The sequence below is a fragment of the Harpia harpyja genome, chromosome 1 (assembly GCF_026419915.1).
Source record: "Harpia harpyja isolate bHarHar1 chromosome 1, bHarHar1 primary haplotype, whole genome shotgun sequence".
Taxonomy (NCBI): Eukaryota; Metazoa; Chordata; class Aves; order Accipitriformes; family Accipitridae; genus Harpia; species Harpia harpyja.
Genome location: NC_068940.1, coordinates 40,786,689 through 40,806,768, shown reverse-complemented (window position 1 = coordinate 40,806,768; position 20,080 = coordinate 40,786,689). Strand labels below are relative to the sequence as shown.

The following is a 20,080-nucleotide window of genomic DNA, read 5'->3' as shown; positions in this document are numbered from 1 at the left end:
GCCTGTTCATGGGGAGAGGATCTGCTGTGCAAATCAGGCAGGCATATCATTTGTATCATCTACTCGTGAACACTGGAGAAGGGGATTTCTGGGTAGCACTGAGCAGGTTTTCCAAAATCCCTGTACTGGCACACACAGCTGCGTGCTCTCTCTGCAAACTGGAAAGGAATTTTTATTTGCTTTTTTGAAACAATCTGTTCATGTTCTCTGATGTGTGAGGCCGGTTGCACCAATTTTTCAGCATGACTTATTTTTCTTCCACTGTCTTGGTGCTACACTGGCTGAACAGATGAATCAGACCATGTTGTTAAACCAGTCGAGAGCCAACACTATTTCAAAGTATTATCCTATAGCATGGTTTTGAGCTAATTCTTTATCCGCCAGGCCCATTGCCTTACATACTGCTGCTGTAAGATTCCAGGCAATATCTCTCAGATCAAGGAGAATCAGTCTGTAATTGACTTGTTTGTATCTGCCTGCTGCCCAGCTTGGATAAGGAGGGCTGTGATCTGCATTCATATCTCAAGTGAGCTGCTTTCAAAGAAGGCTATATAAAGCTCCATCATCCTAGGGGTTTCCTTGCACTGCCTGGGTTGGGTTCCTGTCATGCACAGCTGGACCCAGCAAGACTCGCACAACAACAAGCTCTTTTTATGACTTCAGATTAGTTGCAGGAGGCAGCAGAAATTTCTAAAACCCCTCCAGGCTCTGTTGGGTGTATCCAGCTTAGGAGTTCTGAAATAGCATAAATAGAGCAGCTTTTCTGTCCCTGGGATTTCCCGTCCCAGCTTTAGTCAAAATCTTCATATCTTTCCAGGACCCGGAAGGCTCATTTGTGGAGCTCCTCCACCAGACTCCTAGAGCTCTCCCTCTGGCTAGTGAGGCTACTTCTGCTGCAGCAGAAATGGCTGTGATCCCCACTGCTGCCAGCAGTTCAGCCTTGGCTTGAGTTCAGCCTCGGCTTGAGTCCTGTTATGGGTGCTCCAGCGGCTAACATCTCTGGATGAAGATGCTATACAGACTGTGGTAGGATCCAGTGTTGTTTGGAGCCAGTTTTGCATCCACCTGTGTTGCAGTGTATATTTGAGCTGGCAACTATGGCCTTTGTTCTCATGGCATTTTTGTAGTAGGGTAGTCACGCAGGTAGAGCTGGTACCCCCTGCACACGCAGGAGGGTGGCTCTGGCTGCAGTTCTGCACTTCTCACAGCCTGAGAGCTGCTCTGTGCGTATCAGTGGCATTCAAAGTCTAAATGTACTAGTTGTGTGACAGCATTCCTCATGGGAACTTCATTTTAGGGGTAGTATCAATAATAATTTGGCACAGCAGATGACAAACTTGTTCTGCAAAATGAACAGCTTTCTCTCTTTACAATATCTCTTGCTTTGTCCCTAGAACCTTCCCAGTTTCTCCCCACCTCTCCTCCCTACCGCAGGTAGTGTTGTTAGCATCCACTGGCTCCCAAAACATGAGGAATGTAACACTCAAATTACCTCCCACAGATCATCACTTCAGGTTAGCAACGTGCAGGGGCTAAGTGTCTATTTGCCCTCTAAACCCAAGCCTACACCAGTGCAAGCCCGATGGTGTCTACAGCCAGGTACAAGCTGCCACAGGTACCTTCTGCAGCTGGAACTGCTGGATTTCGGAGTCACATCCATGCAGACCTAACCTCCCTAGGGTCCTTGGGTGAAGCACATGCCAGCTAGTTTTATTTCAGTGCCAATCCTTCGCCGACAAAGGACACGGTGTTAGGATTCTGCAGCAATTTCCTAGGTATTGATTTCCTCTTAGCTTTACCTCCGCCGGTCTCCATGCCATGCTTTAAAAAATCGCCCCTGTCTATTCCAGGTGCACAACATATAGCTTCAGATAAGCTGAGCAGCATGTGAAATGGTCCTGCTCACCTTGTGAGGTTGAAACTAATGACAGTAAGAAGTAACTCATCAAATGGCAAAAAAAGGTCCTATATTCTCAGCTGTCAAAAGCTTTTCTGCACTTCTCCAAAATGGCACAGATGGTGGCTGTTGGTCCCCAGCTTCTCCAATCTCCACCACTCCTGACAGAGCCCCACACAACTGTTCTCTCTGGTTTTCTTTTACTTGGGAGGTGTGGTGGTGACTAACTCATCACAAATGCCCTAATGGTAAATTGAACAGAACTGCCTAAGATTAAAAGTTATAATTTTTGCCTAGGTTTGCCATCTTAGAGGTAGTATGGGACACATTTTGGTTCAAATGTCTTATCCCAAGTGGCAGGACACACATTGTAAGCAAGCTGATCATCAATCATTTAATTACATTGTCCATTAATGGTACGTACACAGTAACTTTCATTCCTAAGTTCTTTGCAAAAATGCAATCACTGCTGTGGAAGGCAAGCAAATAAAAATGAGATGAGAAAGATGAGATTTGGCCCATGTTGCCAGTTTCTTCTAAGGAAGAAGCAGAGGGCCCAAAACTTAAACCCAGCAGGTGTGGTGAGACTTGCCATTAGAAAATCATATAAGACTTGGTTTCTCCAACTTGGAAGGATCAAGTGCTGGGATTTGGATCTGAATATCCTCCAGACTCAATCCTTTGAACATCAATAGATTTCCCAGGGAGAATTTTCCCTTGAGGAACTCAGATTGGTAGGAAGCTGAATACAAACATTTATCAAAATAATCTCAGGGAAGGACTCCCTCTGGATGAGAGCACAGTTTGCACTATGAGAATGAGTCTGAAGCAAGGGATCAGATTAAAAATAGACAAAATAAATCAGTAATTCAAAATGTGCAAGAAGTGCTATCAGAAAGGACTGTCTCATAGTGTTAAAAGCCTGCTTGAAAAGCCTACTTAATCTTCAAACATTAACGTATCACTGAGACTACAATAGAACAAATGGCACCAGCCTGCAAGATGTGTATCTGTCAGGAGGCCTGATGAGCTCTGCGGGTGAGATCCATTTATAGAGTGCATACCTGTCTGGCTCTGTTTATTTCCTAGCAGAGCTGCTGGAGTGTTTCAGCATCACCCAAGTGAACTGCCAAGAGCTTCAGCCAGATGTCAGCATGTTACACTAAGCTGTAGGCTTGAGAGTTACTGATTCCTGAATTTCTGGCTCTGAGTACCATCTCCTGCCTCTTCCAACCCCGGCAGACAGAGCTCGGATGCCAGCAGTGAATCTCAGTAATTAAGGAGTTCGTCTTTGGTCTTACCACTCTCATTTCAGTTTGGAAAGGAGCCTTGGCTAGAAGGTTACACAGCACGTTACAGCAGAATCGGTGAACAGGGCTTCAGTCCTAGCCCTGCCACCGACTCGCAGTGACCAGGCTTACAAAGGTCCTTCGGCTGCCAGTTCTTGGGTGCCAGTGCCTCACTTGAGGACCCTACTACTAATTTTTGGAAGCACTGAGACCTTCATACTCTGGGATGGAGAGGAAGTGTAGGAGAGGGTCTGTGAACCCCAACCCTCTGCGCAGAGGGCTCTAGTGACTACCCCAGTGACACCCCTTTCCCATCAGGGCAGGCTGGGTGTTGGTCTGCGTATTTTCTGTGACTTCGTTTCCCATCAGAATCCAAACACTGCTACTAATCCTCACCTTGGGAAAGTGCTTTGAAAGCTTCTGATGAAAAACAGAATTTGAGTGAGATGTGTTACTGGTATCAAGAAAGTGAAACGTAGTTTATGCAGAGGGAGTGAGGAAGGCCACGTTTCCAGTAAGGGCTGAAAAATGAAAGCAGTTATTACTAATTTTTTCCGGGATGAATAATAATATGCAACCTGAGAAGACCTTGGTGCATAGGGGTATGGTACATGTACAATGAATGGTAATAAATATGTCTCACTGCAAAGACATGAGGAAATACTGCAGTGCAAACCAAAAAACAAATGTAGAAAGAACTGAAAAAGCTAAGGATGATTTGGATTTGGAGAAAGGCTTCATGCCTGAGCTCTGTCTCTACTTAGAATTGGGTGCTGACAAAATTGCCATTTCCGCTTGTTGAATCAATTTTAGCTTTGAAACAGACTCACATCTAGTAGGCTTTGGAAAAATCTTCCCTTATTTTATAAATAGCTTCCTTTTTTATCATTTCACAATCAGCTGAAACGAATGGGTCAGTGTGGTGCTGGTGAAAGGCAGGCAGCCAAAGCGGGCTAATGGCACCACCTGCTTGCGGTTCAAAGGCTGAGTGTCTCCTGCGCAGAGCCTGGCATTGCAGTGGAAGTGTTTGATGGTCTCGTAGAGGGAATGGGTAGGAGTTGTATAAAAGCTGCAAATTTCACCTGTTTATTTCTACTTAGAATACGTAGTGCCGTTTCTGTTGGGGGACAGGAGGAGAAAGGAAGAAAATGTACAGTGTTGGTTGCAACCTAAGTGTGTATTTTCCCCGTCACCTGCAAACTTCAAGCTGCGAGGATCAGAGCCCACGAGAAGGTGTGTGTGGACAGCACCACCACCAAATTCAGTGTACTGATAGTACTGGGAAGAATTTAAGCTGGCCGTTTCACCCAGACTGATAGGATCTCTCCTGACATTCACAAGAATTATTTCTCCCTCCTCAGTGTTTTTGTGTCCTCAACAGTCAGTGTTTGGGAGCTGAAAGGGCAGAATTTACTGCCTTTCCTGAGCTCTGGGTTTATCTCTTAGCCAGTACAGCCACTCACCGGGGACAGTGAAAGCTCTGGTAATTATTTGAGAGTAATTTTTTTCTTAGGATTTTTATGCTAGAATTTCTTTGTACAAGTGTCTCTGGCCTCTGCAACTTGCAGCCATGCGCATTCTCCAGTTGACTGTGAAGTCTTCTGCACTAAAAAAGATGAAAGGTTTTTAATCCAATTGCTCAAAACCTTTGAAATTGTTTTCATTAATACCCATTTAATTCAAATGCTTGGTAACAGCCTAGAAAATCCTTTTATTACAAATGCCATACCTTACTCCCTCAGTAGATAAGTAACCGATTAGGTTTTCCCCAAAGTATTTAGGCTCTCTGATAATAAAGCCTGCAGCAAAACTAACCTGGCACTACTGATATTTTAGGGTTAGGAAAAGGGCAAAACAAATCAGATTCTTTAAATACCACAAACGAGCAAAACAGAACACAAGCCATTTTTTCCCTTTGTAGGTCATCTTATCAAGACATCTCCATTTCAGAGCTGGATACTGAATCGGGATTAAATTTAAAAATTTAAAAAAAAAAAAAATCCCCAGCAAAAGCAAAGCCAGAAGCGCGCATCTTAATTGTTGCTGCCAGAGCGCTTCAAGGGAGGAGATCAAAACCTCACGGATACAGAGAAGCCCGCCAGGACTGAAAGGCCACGCTATTGATGGCGGGAATTAAAATGCGGGCACTGATTTAGGGGGCGAGTACATTAACGCTGAGGTGTAAAGGCCCGCGGTGCCTCGCTGGCAGAGGGGCCGACCCGGGCCTGGCCGTGGGGACCCACCGCGGGGTGGGCACCCACAGGCGCTCACAGCCGGGGCGGGGCCCGCGGCAGCGTGAAGCCGAGCGGCCTCAGGGGCCTTTCGGGAGGAACCCGGCGGCGGAGCCCTCCCGCCCGCCACGGCCCCACAGGCCGCCCGTAGCAACGCGGCGCCCCGGGCGGTTGCTAGGGGCGGGCCGGGGTGCACTTCCTGCCGGGCGGGAACCACTTCCGGGGCGGCGAGGCCTGGCCGAGCGGGTCGGTGAGCGGGTCGGGCGGCCGTGGAGGGGAGGTCGGGGTCTGGAGCGGCAGGAGAGGTCTGGAGCGGCGCGGGGATCTGCTGGAAAGGTCTCTGTTGGGAACGGTGGAGTGGTGGCCTCAGCATGGCGCCGCCCCCCCCCCTCCCCCCCCCCCCCCACCCCCCCGGGGAAGCGGGTGGGAGAGCCTCGGGTGCAGGGGAGCCTCGCTGGCTCCGTGGCGGCCCGCTCCTCCTGCTGCAGCCAGGGCTGGCCACCGCTGCTTGAGGGAGGAAACGGCACAGAGCTGTTCTCTCGAGAAGGGAGGAGGAACTCCGGCTGTCCCCCGCTCCGAGGCTGCACAGCTGCTTCTCCTTACAGCCCCCGGGCACGGCTGGCAAACATGGCTGCCTGGCCCGTCAGCCTACAGACGGGCTCCTCGGCCTCACTAATTGTCATGTTTTCAGCGGTGTTAAGCACACGCAAGCCCCCCCGAAGTCAATATGAATTGGCCAGTCTCCATCCCAACACCTACGAAGTCATTTCAGAAATGCAGCGTGAGGGGTTTTTTGCCTCATCCTTTGACAGAAGCTTTTGTGTTCTGCACCGATAGTGTTGCTCTTTATTTCCACCCCAAGAGGAAGCTAATATATGTTACTTGAAGTGCTCCTGTGGCTTTGTCCTACACTAATCATTTATATAGTGCTAAGTCTTGAAGATGCCAGCTGGGAAACACAGGACAGCAAAAAGAAAGGTTTGAGTCTGTCCTGGCTCTATTGAGATGGCTAGTTTATGGCCCTGGCCCTGAAAACACATGGTTATTTATCATAGGGCCTGATCTGCGCCCAGGGGGACAGCCACATCATCTTCCAGAGGTGTCGCTGAGCAAAAGTATGAGCCTGCAGCCCTGAGTAGCCCCTCACTGGTCCAGTGGTACAACTCTGGCTTTGTGACAGGACCAAGTCCTTTGAGGGGGGGGATAGCTAGCTTGCTGTAAAACCCTAATAGAGGCAAGACTGAATATTTTTTTAAAAATAGTCAAAATCAATTCCTGTTGTGCAGTGCAACTGTTTGTGACCTATTTCTGCTGTTATGTTCCAATGAGATGGCCAGGCTTGTGGGGAGAGGTGGTAGCTGCTCTTAAACCAAATGAGTAAGCTGGAGGGGTGGGGGGGAAGCTTCCGCTCAGGGTCTGAAATAGGAGTACTGATCTTTAAGTGCAATTTAAGAACAATTACTTTAAGTGTAACCATGTTAATAGGTGAGGTGGTCTGAGGAAAAAGGTGGTTGCTAACCTGTGGAGAAGAAGAGATGTTAGCTAAGGAAGAGGTGGTGAAACTGTTAGCTCCTCAGGAACAGGGAGGAAGACTCCATTATCCTCCAGGGACGTGTTGGATTAGCTGCAAGGCAACGTGTAAGGAGGTAGTGCTCTCAGTGAGAAAACTCACTTTGCAAGTTTTGCGTTCAGTGCGGAAGGCGGCGTGCCTGACGCTGAGCCCTGGTTCTCCGGTGTTCAACTTCAGCCTGCTTGTTTGTGTAAGGTTTAGCCTCCTTGCGTGTGCAGGTTTGGGCATTGTGTTAACCAGAGGAGTTTTTTTTAAAATGGGAGAATTTTGCTAATATTAGTTTAGGTCCACTCATAGCAGGAAAACTAATGGTCCGAATGTGGGTCGCCTGCTGTGGCTACTGTGCAAGCAAGGACACTCTACTATGACTAGTTGGACCATGATGTCAGGTCTTCTCTGAGCATATTTCATGGGCTAGTGCTTAAAATGGTAGTGGCAGCTGCTACCAGCCTGTGTGAGAGCTCTTGATGCTGGTCGTGTCACCTGGGATTTGTTAGAAAATTACTACTACTCTCAAGGGAGGAGAAATAGAAAAGGGGAAAGGAGGGGAGACTTGTGGAAGAAAGGAGGGGAGACTTGTGGAAGATGAGGATGGAGATTTTTTGTGCTCATTGTATCGGTTTCCTTTTCTGGTTTATTTCTGTATGTTGTGTTTCAGGTGTATGAGTCAGGATTATCAGTAGGAGTTTGTCCTGAGAAAATTCTGGGCGAGGAATGAAGCAACATCCCTTCCTGCCCTGTTTGAGGAAGGGAGTGGGCAAGAATAACGTTTTCAAAAGATATCCCAATAAATAAAGTCAAGATAAAATACAACTCAGGAGTGAAGTTTCCCATGGTTCTGTTTCTTGCTTAGGAACTGCTGCCTTAGTGGATTGGAGGAGATGGTGTTTTAAAAGTTAAAAGCAGTTAGGGGTGAGCCACTTCTATGCATGCTTTGTTGACACTGTTGCATGTCCAGTGCAGCCTTTGGGTCTGTGTTGGGACTTGCTGAGCCTGAGTGTCCCAGCATGTATTCTGACTTCATGTACGGGTCTCATGCAGCCCTTGCTTATTGAATATTAATCAGAATTTGAAAATTTTTTTTCACTGAAGTACAGACCTGGAAGGGACTGCGAGAGGTCACCTATTCTTATCTCCTGATTCAAAGGCAGGATTATATATACTCACACCCCATCCCAGGCAAATGTTTATCTGATCTGCTCTTCTGAATTACCAGTAATAGGGGTTCCACAGTCCCTGTATTCCACTTGCTGGCAGTCCGTGCAGTTGGGAATTTTTTCCTGTCTTTTAAAATTTAGAATAATATCCCATACTTCAGCTGAATTAAAACAAAATAATTATTTCTTGTAATTTATACCACTCCTTTTCGTATGTCCCCAGATGACGTTTGCCTCTTACACAATGGCATTGAGTTGTTGATTGATTCTCAAATTTATCAACTATAACTTTACTCAAATTATACTCTAAGTTTACCATCTTTCTGAACTGGGTCACATCTGCAGATTGTAGAAACCTCCTCCTAGCCTGAGAAGTATAGAGCCTGCTTTGGAGATAATTTCTAGGAGGCAGATTATTACCATTCAACTGAAACGTGCATGCAGCACAATCTCACACCCTAGCTTTAGTAATACAGAGAATTGTAAGTATCAGTAAGGGGTGCTGATTCAGTAAGTACACACCAGGATCATACAGGTCAGGAAAACTGAGTAAGACAGTAATCACAACTGAGTTCTGATGGCATCTCAGACTAATTGAATTTCCCTTTTGGGACTTTACGGTGTACTCCAGCAATTCTGGCAGGAGAGTTCTCCATTATTGTAGAAAGCCATTAGTCATTCATAGAATAAATTGACAACTCCATTAGCAAAAGACAAAGGAAGGAAGAAGGGATGGTCTCGTGGCTGAGAAACTAGCTTGGAACCCAGGAGATCAATATTTAACTCTGCCACAAACTACCTCTGTGACCATCGCAAAGTATATAGGCCTTAGTGTAACCAGCTACTAAAGCCATGCTTAACTTTAAAAACATAACTCGTTCCTCTGTCTTCAACAGATCTACCTTCTGTGTGGTTTATTTTAGCGGTTGGTTTTGTACACCATCTAAAACCACAAGGCTGTGACCACATATACAATGTAAGTAAAAATGAATAATAGTCCCCTTGCATGCATGATCAACTTCAGGGAAAAGTGTATTCTTGCTTATTAAGCTTTTCCGTTATTGTGTTGTGAATATTGTTCCTATTTTGTTTCTCTTGCCCTCACCTGCAAATGCACTAATACTAGTATTTGAAGACTATTTTCTTAGGCAGGTGGTGAAAGAAAAGCATCCAAATAAAATGCAAGTTTAATTTCCCTCTTTGTTATTGGGTCTGTAGATCAAGGGTGTCTTCAGAAAACCTGCATGAGGTAGTCTGTCATTTTTTGATAATAGAAAGTGAATACCAGAAAGCATGGTGCAAATAATTGCTCTTTATTTTTTCCCCCTTGTAGTAACCAGTATTCTTGAGAGCATTAGAGGAGAAGAAGGGTGCACTCACGATGGCTGCTGAGTTGGATTTCTCCCCACCTGAAATCCCTGAGCCCACATTCATGGAGAATGTGCTACGCTACGGACTTTTCTTTGGAGCCATTTTCCAGCTTATCTGTGTGCTAGCCATAATCCTGCCAGTTTCAAAGTCACATAAGACAGTAAGCAGTGCTCTTTAATATTGATATAGATGGGCAGAGTCAGAGAAAATAGGATGGGAGGGGACTTGTGGTAGCTAATGGAGACACAGTGGTCTGCCCCTGGGAATGATGACAGTTTCATTGTTCATTCTCTTTCCTTCCTTCTAGCTTTTCCACCTCCAGCTTTTGTCTTATGATTTACCCCCAGATCAGAAAGTCAGGAACAAATACCTGAGCCAGGGTCTCTCTGAATATCAGTGAAAAAAGTGACCTGAAGCACTGGCAAGGTGTGCTAAATGTACATGCTGTTTCTCGGTGCACTGTGAAGGCTTTAGTCCCAACCCCATATTGTCATCCTACTGCTGATTTGCTCTATTAATTGCCAGGCAGGGTGTCCCCGTTGCAGGACCTGCCTTTCAGGAAGTGACTTTAGGCTCTAGTTTGTGTGTGATTTTTGGAAACAAGATACAGGTGAAATTTCTAGTATATTCTAACGTGAGGAAGGCAGTTTTCAGTACCGGCACCCAGTCCCGTGCAGCAAGAGGAGGGTCCTTTGATGCAGTTAGTACAGGAGAATGTTAAAGTGAAAGGTTGAGGGGAGCTACAGGACACTAATTCCTCTAGAGTGGGCCATGGTGGGACGTCCTGCATCTACCTGGCTTTTCTGATAAGACAGCTGCATGTGCTTGGTAATGCCTGTGCTGCTGAGGACAGATATTTCGGTGTTAGTGATCAGGCTGCAAGTTTGGTGGTTTGATACGGATTTTGTCTAAATGTGTGTGCTATATTGTCACTAACAACTCAGCATGGGAAGTTTTGTTTTCAGGCTATCTTTATTGCCATTTTTGCTCCCTCTTGTGCAGAGGAAGCATGGAAATTGTCAGCCTGTCTGGGGAAGGGAATGCCTGAGGGTGAGGTACAGTGGGAAGTATACAGTTCATGACCCAACTCTTTCACCTTTAACTGCTGGTCTGCTGTGAAGTTGTGTTGACGTACTGGATTAGTGATGCTGCCCCAGCATGGGTGCATGCTCCCTCCCGCTAGTCCTGCAGCAGGAGCTGCAGCTCCCAGCAGGGAGATGAAGCAGGTGGCTGCCAGTCACAATGCAGTGGCATTGCAACTCTTGCACCGTTATTCTGCAGCCACCAGCACCCATCTGTCAGAGTCCATGGTTTCTTTCCCCTGATAAATTTTTGAGAAATTGAGTAGCCTGATTCTTGAAAGCTGAAAAGAGCGAGAGCTTTATTTTGAAGTAGGAAACTGAAGACCAGGCCCCCAGTTAAAACAATAAAGCTCAAGGACCTGTTACTGTTTAAGTTCGCAAGCATGCTTTGATGTTTACATGCTCTACTTTTTATTTTCTCCATATGTATACTGTCCTCTTGATTTACTGTCCTTATGAGTAATTTACAAGACCGTAAACACTAGCAGCTACCCCTCCAGATCTCGAGAATGATGCTTGAGTCTGGGTAGGATACTGAGGAACGTCTCTGTCTTGGAGGCTTCAGGCTTTGAAGTCTACCTTCGTTTGAACATTAGAAGGCAGCAGTGTTCACTTTACGGCAGCAGCACACTGCATCCCTGACTAATAACTGCATGTTGCTCCATTTCTCCAGAGCCTGCCAGCTCCCCATGCGCCGATTAAAGCCTTTGGAAAGCCAGCCAAATCTCCTTCCTTGGAAAGCCACACAGATGTGAACTGTAATAGCCCAGTAACTTGAGAGACGTTTGAACCAAGCTCCTTGATTAAAAGGATACTGTCAGATGCTCGCCTCCCCCTCCATTATCTGGAGCGCTGTCTTGGAAGCTTGAAACTAGCACGTCTTGCTCAGCCATTTTTTGTGTGTCCTTTTCCAGTTGGCACACTCTGACTGATAGAAACCAAGATGCTAAAGCAATATTTATACTCAAATGCATTTAATGAAAGGAGGCAATCTGCATGTGTGCGCTTTCTCAGATGAGACTGGCACTGTTCCCTTGTGTTTTTACAAGATAACTAGACTTTATTTCCCATGGCTGAAATGTTATCTGTCATCTCCCCTGAAGGAAACAAGCAGCATATCTAAGCATTCCTTGCTAGTCCAGGTGAAGAAAGCTTTGCCTGCAATTCCCTCCCTGGATTTGGGGCTTGGTTTAGAGGCTCTGAACTTTACATTCTTACTACTGTTTTGGTGAATATTTTTTGTCTTGCACATGATAACGATTAACATTTGGCAGAAATACCTGCTGAATGTTTCCATGCACACTGATGATTATATGGTATCTTCTCCTTTTCCTAATTTGAATAGTTTTCACTTAGTGTTGATTTTCTTCTTGCCTTTAAAGTTGGTTTTGTTTTTCTTCTCCAAAGCCTGTTTTAGACACTTAAGCTTTTAACGGCTTCTCTGGTAACAAGCTGTTTCTGTGCATAAACTCACACTCATCAAAAAGCACATGCGGAAGAAGCAGAGATGGTGCTGCTCGAGTCTCATTAAATGTGGACTCAGTTTGATATAGATGTGTTCCAACAGAGATACGCAGCACTTGCTTCCTTTGGCTTATGCTCAAATTCCTAAAGTCAGCTGTCAGCAAATTGTAAAAAAAAGTTACTGACTGTTTCTTAATTGATTCTTGTAGGACTCGGACAGTTTTGAGCCTAAGAATTCAGAGACAGTGAAGAAGCCAAAGGCAACTGCTCCACAGATAAGCAAGAAACCCAAGAAGGAAACCAAAAAGAAACGATAAAGGCATGACCGATGAGCCTCAAAAGACAAAATAATCACCTGTAATCATGCTTCCTCAGAGATGACATCAAAGGCAACTAGCTATATTAAATGGTTTTCTAGCATTGCCATGCTTTACCTTTTGGGGACAAGGGAGAAGGAACTTACAAGAGTGAAAAGGGTGGGGTTCTGCCATAGTTTTCTTACAAGCAAAGAGGACTTCACATGTCCAGGACTTCATTTGACGTCATTAATGTGTCAGTCACCATTAAAGTGACTTCTGTCATTTCTGATGGGTAGAGAGGGCTGTTGTCCTAGCTCCTCCATGCTGGCTAGGATTTGTAGTAAAGTCCCTGTGGAAGGTGGAGCATGGGTTTGCTACTTTGGATACTGGTTTGTGTTGTATTTTTTGAAGGCAGAGGGATCAAATGGATCAAGGATACCACACTACACAGCTTTGTATTCATCTCTGTTGTCATCTAGTCTGAAATACATAGCTGCATTTTATGGTTTAATAATAATGTCTTTGTCATATTCTTTAATTCTTTAGGTAATAACTCATCAGATTCCAGACTGCTGTAGATGAAAGCTTTCATTTCCGCAGCGTCGCTACCTCTTTCTTACTCCCCACCCATGCACTTTTCCTTTCCATTCCCACCCTTGAAAGCAGGTGCATTTCAGGGGATTGAGGCTGTGGTGGGGACTGCAATGACTACAAGAATTAGGGAACGATGTGATTCTGGAAGGTGCAGAATTTAATGCCTGTGCTAATAGGGTGCTCTTGGAAACTTGGGAAGACCAATTACTGCATGTTAGAGAAAAGCTGCTCTGAGGCGGGAGTCTCAGAGTGCTGCGTTGGTCATGTATCAAACAGCACTGCCTCGCTGTACTGTTGATAAACCCTCCTGTCAGCTAGCCACGTCCTAACCGTGTGCTCCATTTCAACACAGCTGGGTTTTGTTGCATTTGCAAACTCCCTCCCAGCCTTACCTGCTATAGTTTGCTGCATCTCCTCTTGCTGAATTCTTCCTGAAGTTAAATACAATCTCAGCCTGAGGAGATGTGGTATTTTAAGATCCAAGGGATGGCAAGCTGGCTGTGTAGCATGACTATATGGCAAGAGACATATACACTATGTTCCTTCAGGCTCTGGCTTTCCAGGCCCAGGGACAATCTAGTATTAGATTTAAATATGGCTAGACAGGACTGGAAAGTGATAGGTGGTGACGTAGCCACAGAGTCTCTGTAGGGCAGCTCGAGCTTCCTGATGCCAGCTCACATCTTGGTTTGTTTGATCACGAATGAGTCAATGGGAGGAGAACCTGCTCTTTTAGGCGCACCCAGCGTTCAGAGCAGCTTTGAAGGAAAGGGTTCTCTTTGGCAGGGCTGCAAGTCTGCGATCCTTTTTGCATACATAAGACTCCCATCCTCAATTCACAAATGCCTTGTGAGCCCAGATATGGTAGCAGTGTTGTGCTGCGTGTTCTTTAAGAGGAGTTGAACAACACATTTACAGAAACCATCAGTGTTGAGAATGGCCACATTCTCTGCTCACTCTTGCTTTTGGCGGGTGAGACCGATGGATCCCAGTACCAGTTTGATTCTAACCTCTCACTGCTTCCCTGCTCCAGGCTCTCTGCTTCTCTTAACCAGAGTGCTGACACCAAGTTGCACTTCTTAAAATCCATCTTAGAGCTCTACTTTAAATTCAGGATTTTCTTCTTTTTTTTTGAGCTACATAAAGGCAATACTAGGAGGACAGAACAAAGCGTGGGAGACAGACACTCTAACATTGCTTTAAGCTCTCAGTACAAGGAAACATTACAAAAACTTCCCACGCAAATAACAAAGAACAATATTGTGCTATGAGTTTCCATTTTGGACCTGTGTTCCTGTCTGTGATCTGCAGGGGAAAGAAAAGCATTGCCACTGCCCTGGATAGCTACTGCAGCTCACTTCTTCCATTTTAATAAATGAAGAAGGTGGTGGTTTTATCTAACAACTCTGGCTTTCTGCAGGTTACCTAAAAGGGGGGTTTAATGCTTTAACGGAATTGCAACTGTTGAAAGAGTAGCACGTGCATTGCCTGAAATATAGGAGCACTTCTACAGCTAAGAACCAGTTAGCAATGAGCACTGTGTGGTTGTTACCTGAAATAGCAGGCTACTACATCAACATCTACATCTAGCTATTTGCCAGCTGGCTTACTCACTGCTAATGATATTGGATATTGCGGGTTGTTTTTGTTGCGGGGAAGAGGGATTAAGATAAATTTCCCAGTCTGTTCCTAGCAGCTTTATACCTATTTGAATGCTCATTAGCTGAATTTACGGTATGTTTTTAGAGATTACCAATATCCCATGTATTTTAGTTTGTCTTGAAACATGTAATAAATACAATTGGAATCTCTTTGTTTAAAAAGAAATCTCTTTTTGAAGTTGTGCTGCCTCTTTCCATGCATTCATTGTGAAAGTTTCCAGAACTCTTAAGACTGTAGGAACACGGACATAAATAACCTACTCATAAAAATGATCCATTAAGGGAAAGCCTTTCAGATCCTTTAATCTGAGAAATTGGTTAGTTAATACTGTCAGGCATGCACGTATCTGTGTTTGAGTTGGAAGTAGCAAACTATCTCCCAGTACAGCTTCACCTTCCTAGAAGGAAGGAGGAAGTAGCGCGATGACTAAATTAATTTGCCTCTCATGAGAGATTTTGGCACCAAGAGCCCCCATGAAGCTAGCAATAATAAAGGCATCATTTGTTAATAATATGAGCAGAGGATTAGATGGGGATTCAGTAGACTGGTAATAGGAATTTTCAGTAGCCCCTCAGTGTGCGATTGTAGCTCAGGTTTACAGGGCTGGAGCATGGAGCTGTCTGGTGGCTCTTCTTGGCTTGGTTAAGACAGGCGTGGTAGCCAAGCTCTGGCATGCGTCTGTTGGTTCCCTCACCAGAAAACCAAAACGAGTGGACTGGTGTGGTGACTCCTTTAATTCCCAAGCACTTTTCTCCAGGCCGTTTAGCAATTAACATCCCAAAGAGAGCTGAAGACCTCATTAACTCACTTTTATTGAAGGGGAGTTTTTCAAAGGTCTGCCTTCAGATACCAGCCAGTAGGCAGCACCTCCGTGAACAGCACCTTGCTCTGCCACCCAAAGGCCAGGAGCTGGGCTGAGAGCTGGGTTTGTTACGAATATTTGTTATGAAATTCCTTTCCTTCAACAGGCCAAGCCTCAGCTCTGAAGAAACACAGCTGGGAGTTGAGAATTCCTTGCTTCGTTTTTGATCATGTTCAAGCAGCTCTGCCTCTCCGGCCACGCTCATCTCGAGCTGTGGCCGTCGCCGTCCCCTTGAGCTGTCCCACGCTCACAATGCATCCTTGTGCTCCTCCAGTGCAAGCAGCACAATCCCTTGAGACAGGCTAATAAGTAGCTCGTGACTGGAGTTCCAGTTCACATAGTTCAATTAAATCCCTGTTAATCTTGTTCAGACCTAATTTACTTTCATCCTCATACACACACTTCCCTCAGCTTCAGAGAGATTCTGGTGAGGTTCCCTACTGACAGGAACTGAAGAGCCCGAGGCCATCTTTGAAGAGGACTGATGTTTGCAGAGCAGCCCCCTTGTCGAGTCAATAAGCTAAGATTATTTCCCAGCCTGTCATGAAGAATGTGAAAATATTCCTTCAGCATTTGGATTTCAGGGAGGGTCAAGGCTGCATGTGACGGTGCTCAAGGAGAAAATGAGGAAGCTGTAGGAGGGGAGGACCTGCTCAGTATCTCTGTTTCCCAGGGCACTGCTGAACTGTTCCCCTGTGTATGTGTGTGAATTTTTGGACAGCTGAGAGCTGGGGTGCTGGACTTCTCTCTTGGGAGCCTCTCTTACACACTGATACTTCTTTCAGGCAGAAGTTATGTTGTTCACAGTCTGTGGCCTGCGGGGATCGAGATGACTGTATTGATTTAGTTGTTTGTTTATTAATCTCATGAGGCATCAGAGACTGACTACAGCGAGAAAATGGGATGATGAATGGAGAGTGCTGGAGTACAGAGCACGGCTGCTTGTTTGATGATTAGGTTGATTGCCAGCTTTGGCACTGGGAAGGGATCTGACCCTCCTCCTCTTCCTCATCCAACCAGAAGGGATGATTCGATTGGGGAGCATACTCTTTCTCTCTGGCAAGAGACATGGGCTGTAATCAATGTTTGTATTTCTTCTTAAATTGGCAGTTACTGCAGGTCCAAGGTCCTGCTCTTCTCCTCTGGTAGTTTGTGGCTTTTGAGCGGTTGTTTGTGGGGGCGTTTTCTGGCTTTTGGTACTCAGGCCAGTGTGCAGTAGCTGGTCTAAATGTCTCTTGCTTGGCAATTGCAGAGCAATGAACTTATCTTCCTGACTCTCCCTTGAAATTCAGCTGATTTTCCCATTTCATGTTGATTCTTCCCAATTCATCCACTGTGATTCACCCGCATGCCCCCTCTTGTTGCTTCCACCCTGTAGACTCATGTCCGTTGCAATTCTTCTGTCCTTGCAGCCAGATTTTACCTGTCAGTGACAGACTGTGGGTATCACCTGCTGTTACAAGGACTGATACAGAAAAAGAATACGTAGAGAACCATCCAGGATGGATGTCCCCTTGTGATCAGCCCCCTCAGCATGTTTCTCTTCCCTGATGATTTTTTCAACCAGCAGATGTAACTACTGGGGAAGGACAGCTCTCCACCGTGGGAGCCCCAGGTATACCCAGGAAGCTGTGCCATCCACATCAGCCTACCCCTGAGCCATGAGGAGTTAAAACGATCAAATATTATGCTTCCGAGCTCTTGTGATAAGTGAGCGCTACAGTGCTGTGCGTGCTCCACACCACCCGTTCAGATCTTGCTCCTCACCAGCACACACAGATTTGTCTTGTGCAATCCCCAACCTCTCACAGTGCTCGCTTCCCTCCTCCCAGCTTCCCTGGTTTCATTTAGTGCCTGGAGGCGCCGGTGTGGCTTTGATGCTCCTTGTACCCTGCTTTGCTGGAGTCATGAGTAGCCACGCACCGGGAAACCGCAGTCCCACCGAGTACCATAGCGACGCAGAGCGGGTGGTTGGAGCAGAGAGGCTGACAGGTTCCTCCGTGGCTTGAGTCCAGCACTTTTGGCTGGTAGGTACAAGGTAAACCTGCTTTGGATCACATCTTTGCTTTTTAAAAACAGCTGTTGCCTGGCTGATGTCTCTTGTTGGGCTTGAAGAACTCAGCTCCCAAATGGGGGATGCTGTGGGTGGAGGGGGTTGATTCTTCCTGTCTTCAGTTCTAGACAAGGACCTGTGTCCCTAGCACCATGCAGTCCTATTTACATGCTAAATGCAGCATTCCTTATTTGTGAAACCGGCACTCTGGAGATCCCCTTGTTTCTTGCCAGAAGGCTGTCCGAGTGTCTGAGGTGCCATCCCTGTAAGCGTCAAGTTCAGCCAGTCCTAGTTCATGGACTGGGGCCACGGAAGACATCAGCTCTGGCCTGAGACGTCTTATATTTTGCCCAAGCTGAGGCTACAACCCAGGTGTCCCTGGCTCCAAGGCTAGTTCCTACTGCCTTCCCTTTGGCCACTGCTTCTGCAAAAGCCATCCCAAGCTTGCAAATTGACCTCGCCAGAAGCCAAAGTCCAGAGTACGACAGGCACCTGCGAGCTCTCACACAGCAAAGCCGCTCCCTCCGCTTAGGGAACCAGTTCCAGACGCTTCCTGCTGTTATTTATGCCTCCGCTCCGGCAGCACAGGCAGGAGCCATGCTGGAGCCGTGCTGCTGGCATGGGGCTTGTAGGGTTATGTCCCTCTGGCTCCCCGAGGGCAGCTCTTGCACATCAGCGTGTGCTGGGTGGCCCCATGCTGTAGTGGACGGCTGGACCGTGGCTGCTGGGGTCTGTGTGGGAGAGGGTCCTCGTGGCTGTGGTCCCCACGGAGTGCTACTTGTGATGCCGCGGTGGCTCCTTTGGGTGGCTGAAGCAGATGTTCCCAAGCGTCAGACCTCTGTGGTGAAGAGAATCGCAGGGGGAGCAGTTTTTGAGAGAAGGGCAGAAGCTGCAACCATTTCTGCTCCCTACCTCCCCCCTTACTTAGCTCACTTCAAACTGAGCATGGATCCAAATGTCATATGGTTTAAATTTTTCAGATTCAGACTTTGGCCTCCTTAGCCCATCCCTCGCTCGAAGGACCAAGACTGGATGATTAAGGGGAAACACCCTTGTGTCTGCTCCGTCTCCGCTTGGCGCAGGCTGCAGCCGCTTGCGGGCCGGTAAGCAGCCGGGTGCTGGCAGGGAGGCTGCCTGGGACTCCTCTGCCGCCGAGGGAACGCCACAGCCCCCAGGGCAGGGTTGCCTGGATGTGGCTACCAGAGCTTTGCACTAGCCAGCCATCCCTCTGCTGCTCTGTCAGCAAAGCAAGCCAGAACAAGGGGTATAAATCTCATCTGGACAAGTTTCCTTGGGCTTTTCTGAACCGCTCTTTTCTATTGATACTGAGACTGGCCAAAAAGCAGAATTTCCACCGCTGGGAAATGCTAGCATTTTGTGTGCGGCTTTTCCACTGAGCTGAGGGAAGAAGCGGAGGTGTCAGATTTTTGCCCGAATGAGCTATTCCAAGATAAGTAATTCAGATTGTATCAAAACATCGTATTTTATCAGTCAGAAACCTGACGGAAATGTTGTGCCTCTATTGAACATGCAGATAATTTCCCCCCACAGCTGTTGAACTTGGTGCCTCCTTATCAAACATTTGCACATCACTGACTCAGTGGTTCCCCCCCCTCCACTCCCCCCCCCCCCATGGTCCTTTCCCCCAGGGAATTTTGCAGTGACACTTCCTGGCTGGGGCCACCTCGGTGCTGGGGTTAAGGGCCCCTTTTGCACAGCAGACTGTCACCGCACTGAGGGACACGACCGGGGCCTGAGCTGTCCTAAGTCCTCCTGGTGACTTCTCAGCTGGCCCTTTCTATTCTACAACCTGCGGGACGCTGGCGTTTGCTGCTCGGCTCCTGCAGCCCTGTTGCTGAGTGCGGGAGCGAATGGCCAGAATTAGCATTTCTGCCATGAAATATGGCCGAATGGCTCATACTGCGGGAGTTATTCTGGTCAATCCCCCTTAATAAATCAGCTCGTGAGCTCATAACTGTGGGACTGGTGGTGCCGATCATTTGCCATCACACGCTTGCTATTTGCAGAGCTGTAAAGCTCAATGATCGTAAAATCTCAGGGCAAGAGCCATGGCTGTTTCTGCGTCTGTCCAGCATCTCAAACACAACCATTATATTATTAATAGTAATAATTTGTGCAAATATATTTGGAATTTGCAGTGAACAAAATGCAACTAGCCTCAGGAACAGAAGCCATTAGACAAAACTTATTCACACTTGCCAAGGGGATGCTTAAAAATAAATCTGGCTGGAGATTAATAGATGTTTTGTTGTAAATCCACAGCTACGTTGGAGAGGTCAGGATTCGGATCAATTACTGGACCCAAAAAGCACCCTCTTACTTCGCAGGAAGATTTCAGGAGCCCCCTGGAGCAGTTTGATCTTCACACCTGGAGGGGGAAGGAGCCACGTACGTACTTACTCATGAGCGTGACAGCGCTCTGGCCATCATAACTCTCATTCTTCTTTTTCCTGATGAAACTCATGTAAAGGTCAGCAAGAAAGCACAGAAATACCTGAGCACGTCTTGATTTCTTGTTAGAATATCAT

General features: G+C 46.6%; 1 protein-coding gene across 3 annotated transcripts; it reads left to right on the top strand.

Moving 5' to 3' along the window:
• The first annotated feature begins 5,600 nt into the window (after nt 1-5,600).
• MANBAL (mannosidase beta like) lies at nt 5,601-14,781 on the top strand. 3 transcript variants are annotated; one of them, XM_052789330.1, is made up of 4 exons: nt 5,601-5,667; nt 9,041-9,120; nt 9,478-9,675; nt 12,271-14,781. In XM_052789330.1, the coding sequence occupies exons 3-4, from the start codon at nt 9,526-9,528 to the stop codon at nt 12,376-12,378; spliced, it is 258 nt and encodes an 85-aa protein (XP_052645290.1). In that variant the 5' UTR covers nt 5,601-5,667; nt 9,041-9,120; nt 9,478-9,525; the 3' UTR covers nt 12,379-14,781. The 3 variants fall into 3 exon arrangements, with proteins under 3 accessions (XP_052645290.1, XP_052645311.1, XP_052645301.1); XM_052789341.1 differs by having other exon boundaries at nt 5,655-5,675; XM_052789351.1 differs by lacking the exon at nt 9,041-9,120 and having other exon boundaries at nt 5,618-5,667.
• Nucleotides 14,782-20,080: the final 5,299 nt, after the last annotated feature.

Coding starts and splice junctions, on each gene's coding strand:
- MANBAL (XM_052789330.1), top strand. CDS start 9,526: ATGGCTGCTGAGTTGGATTTCTCCCCACCTGAAATCCCTGAGCCCACA. Junction 9,676..12,270: donor TTTCAAAGTCACATAAGACA/GTAAGCAGTGCT, acceptor TGATTCTTGTAG/GACTCGGACAGTTTTGAGCC.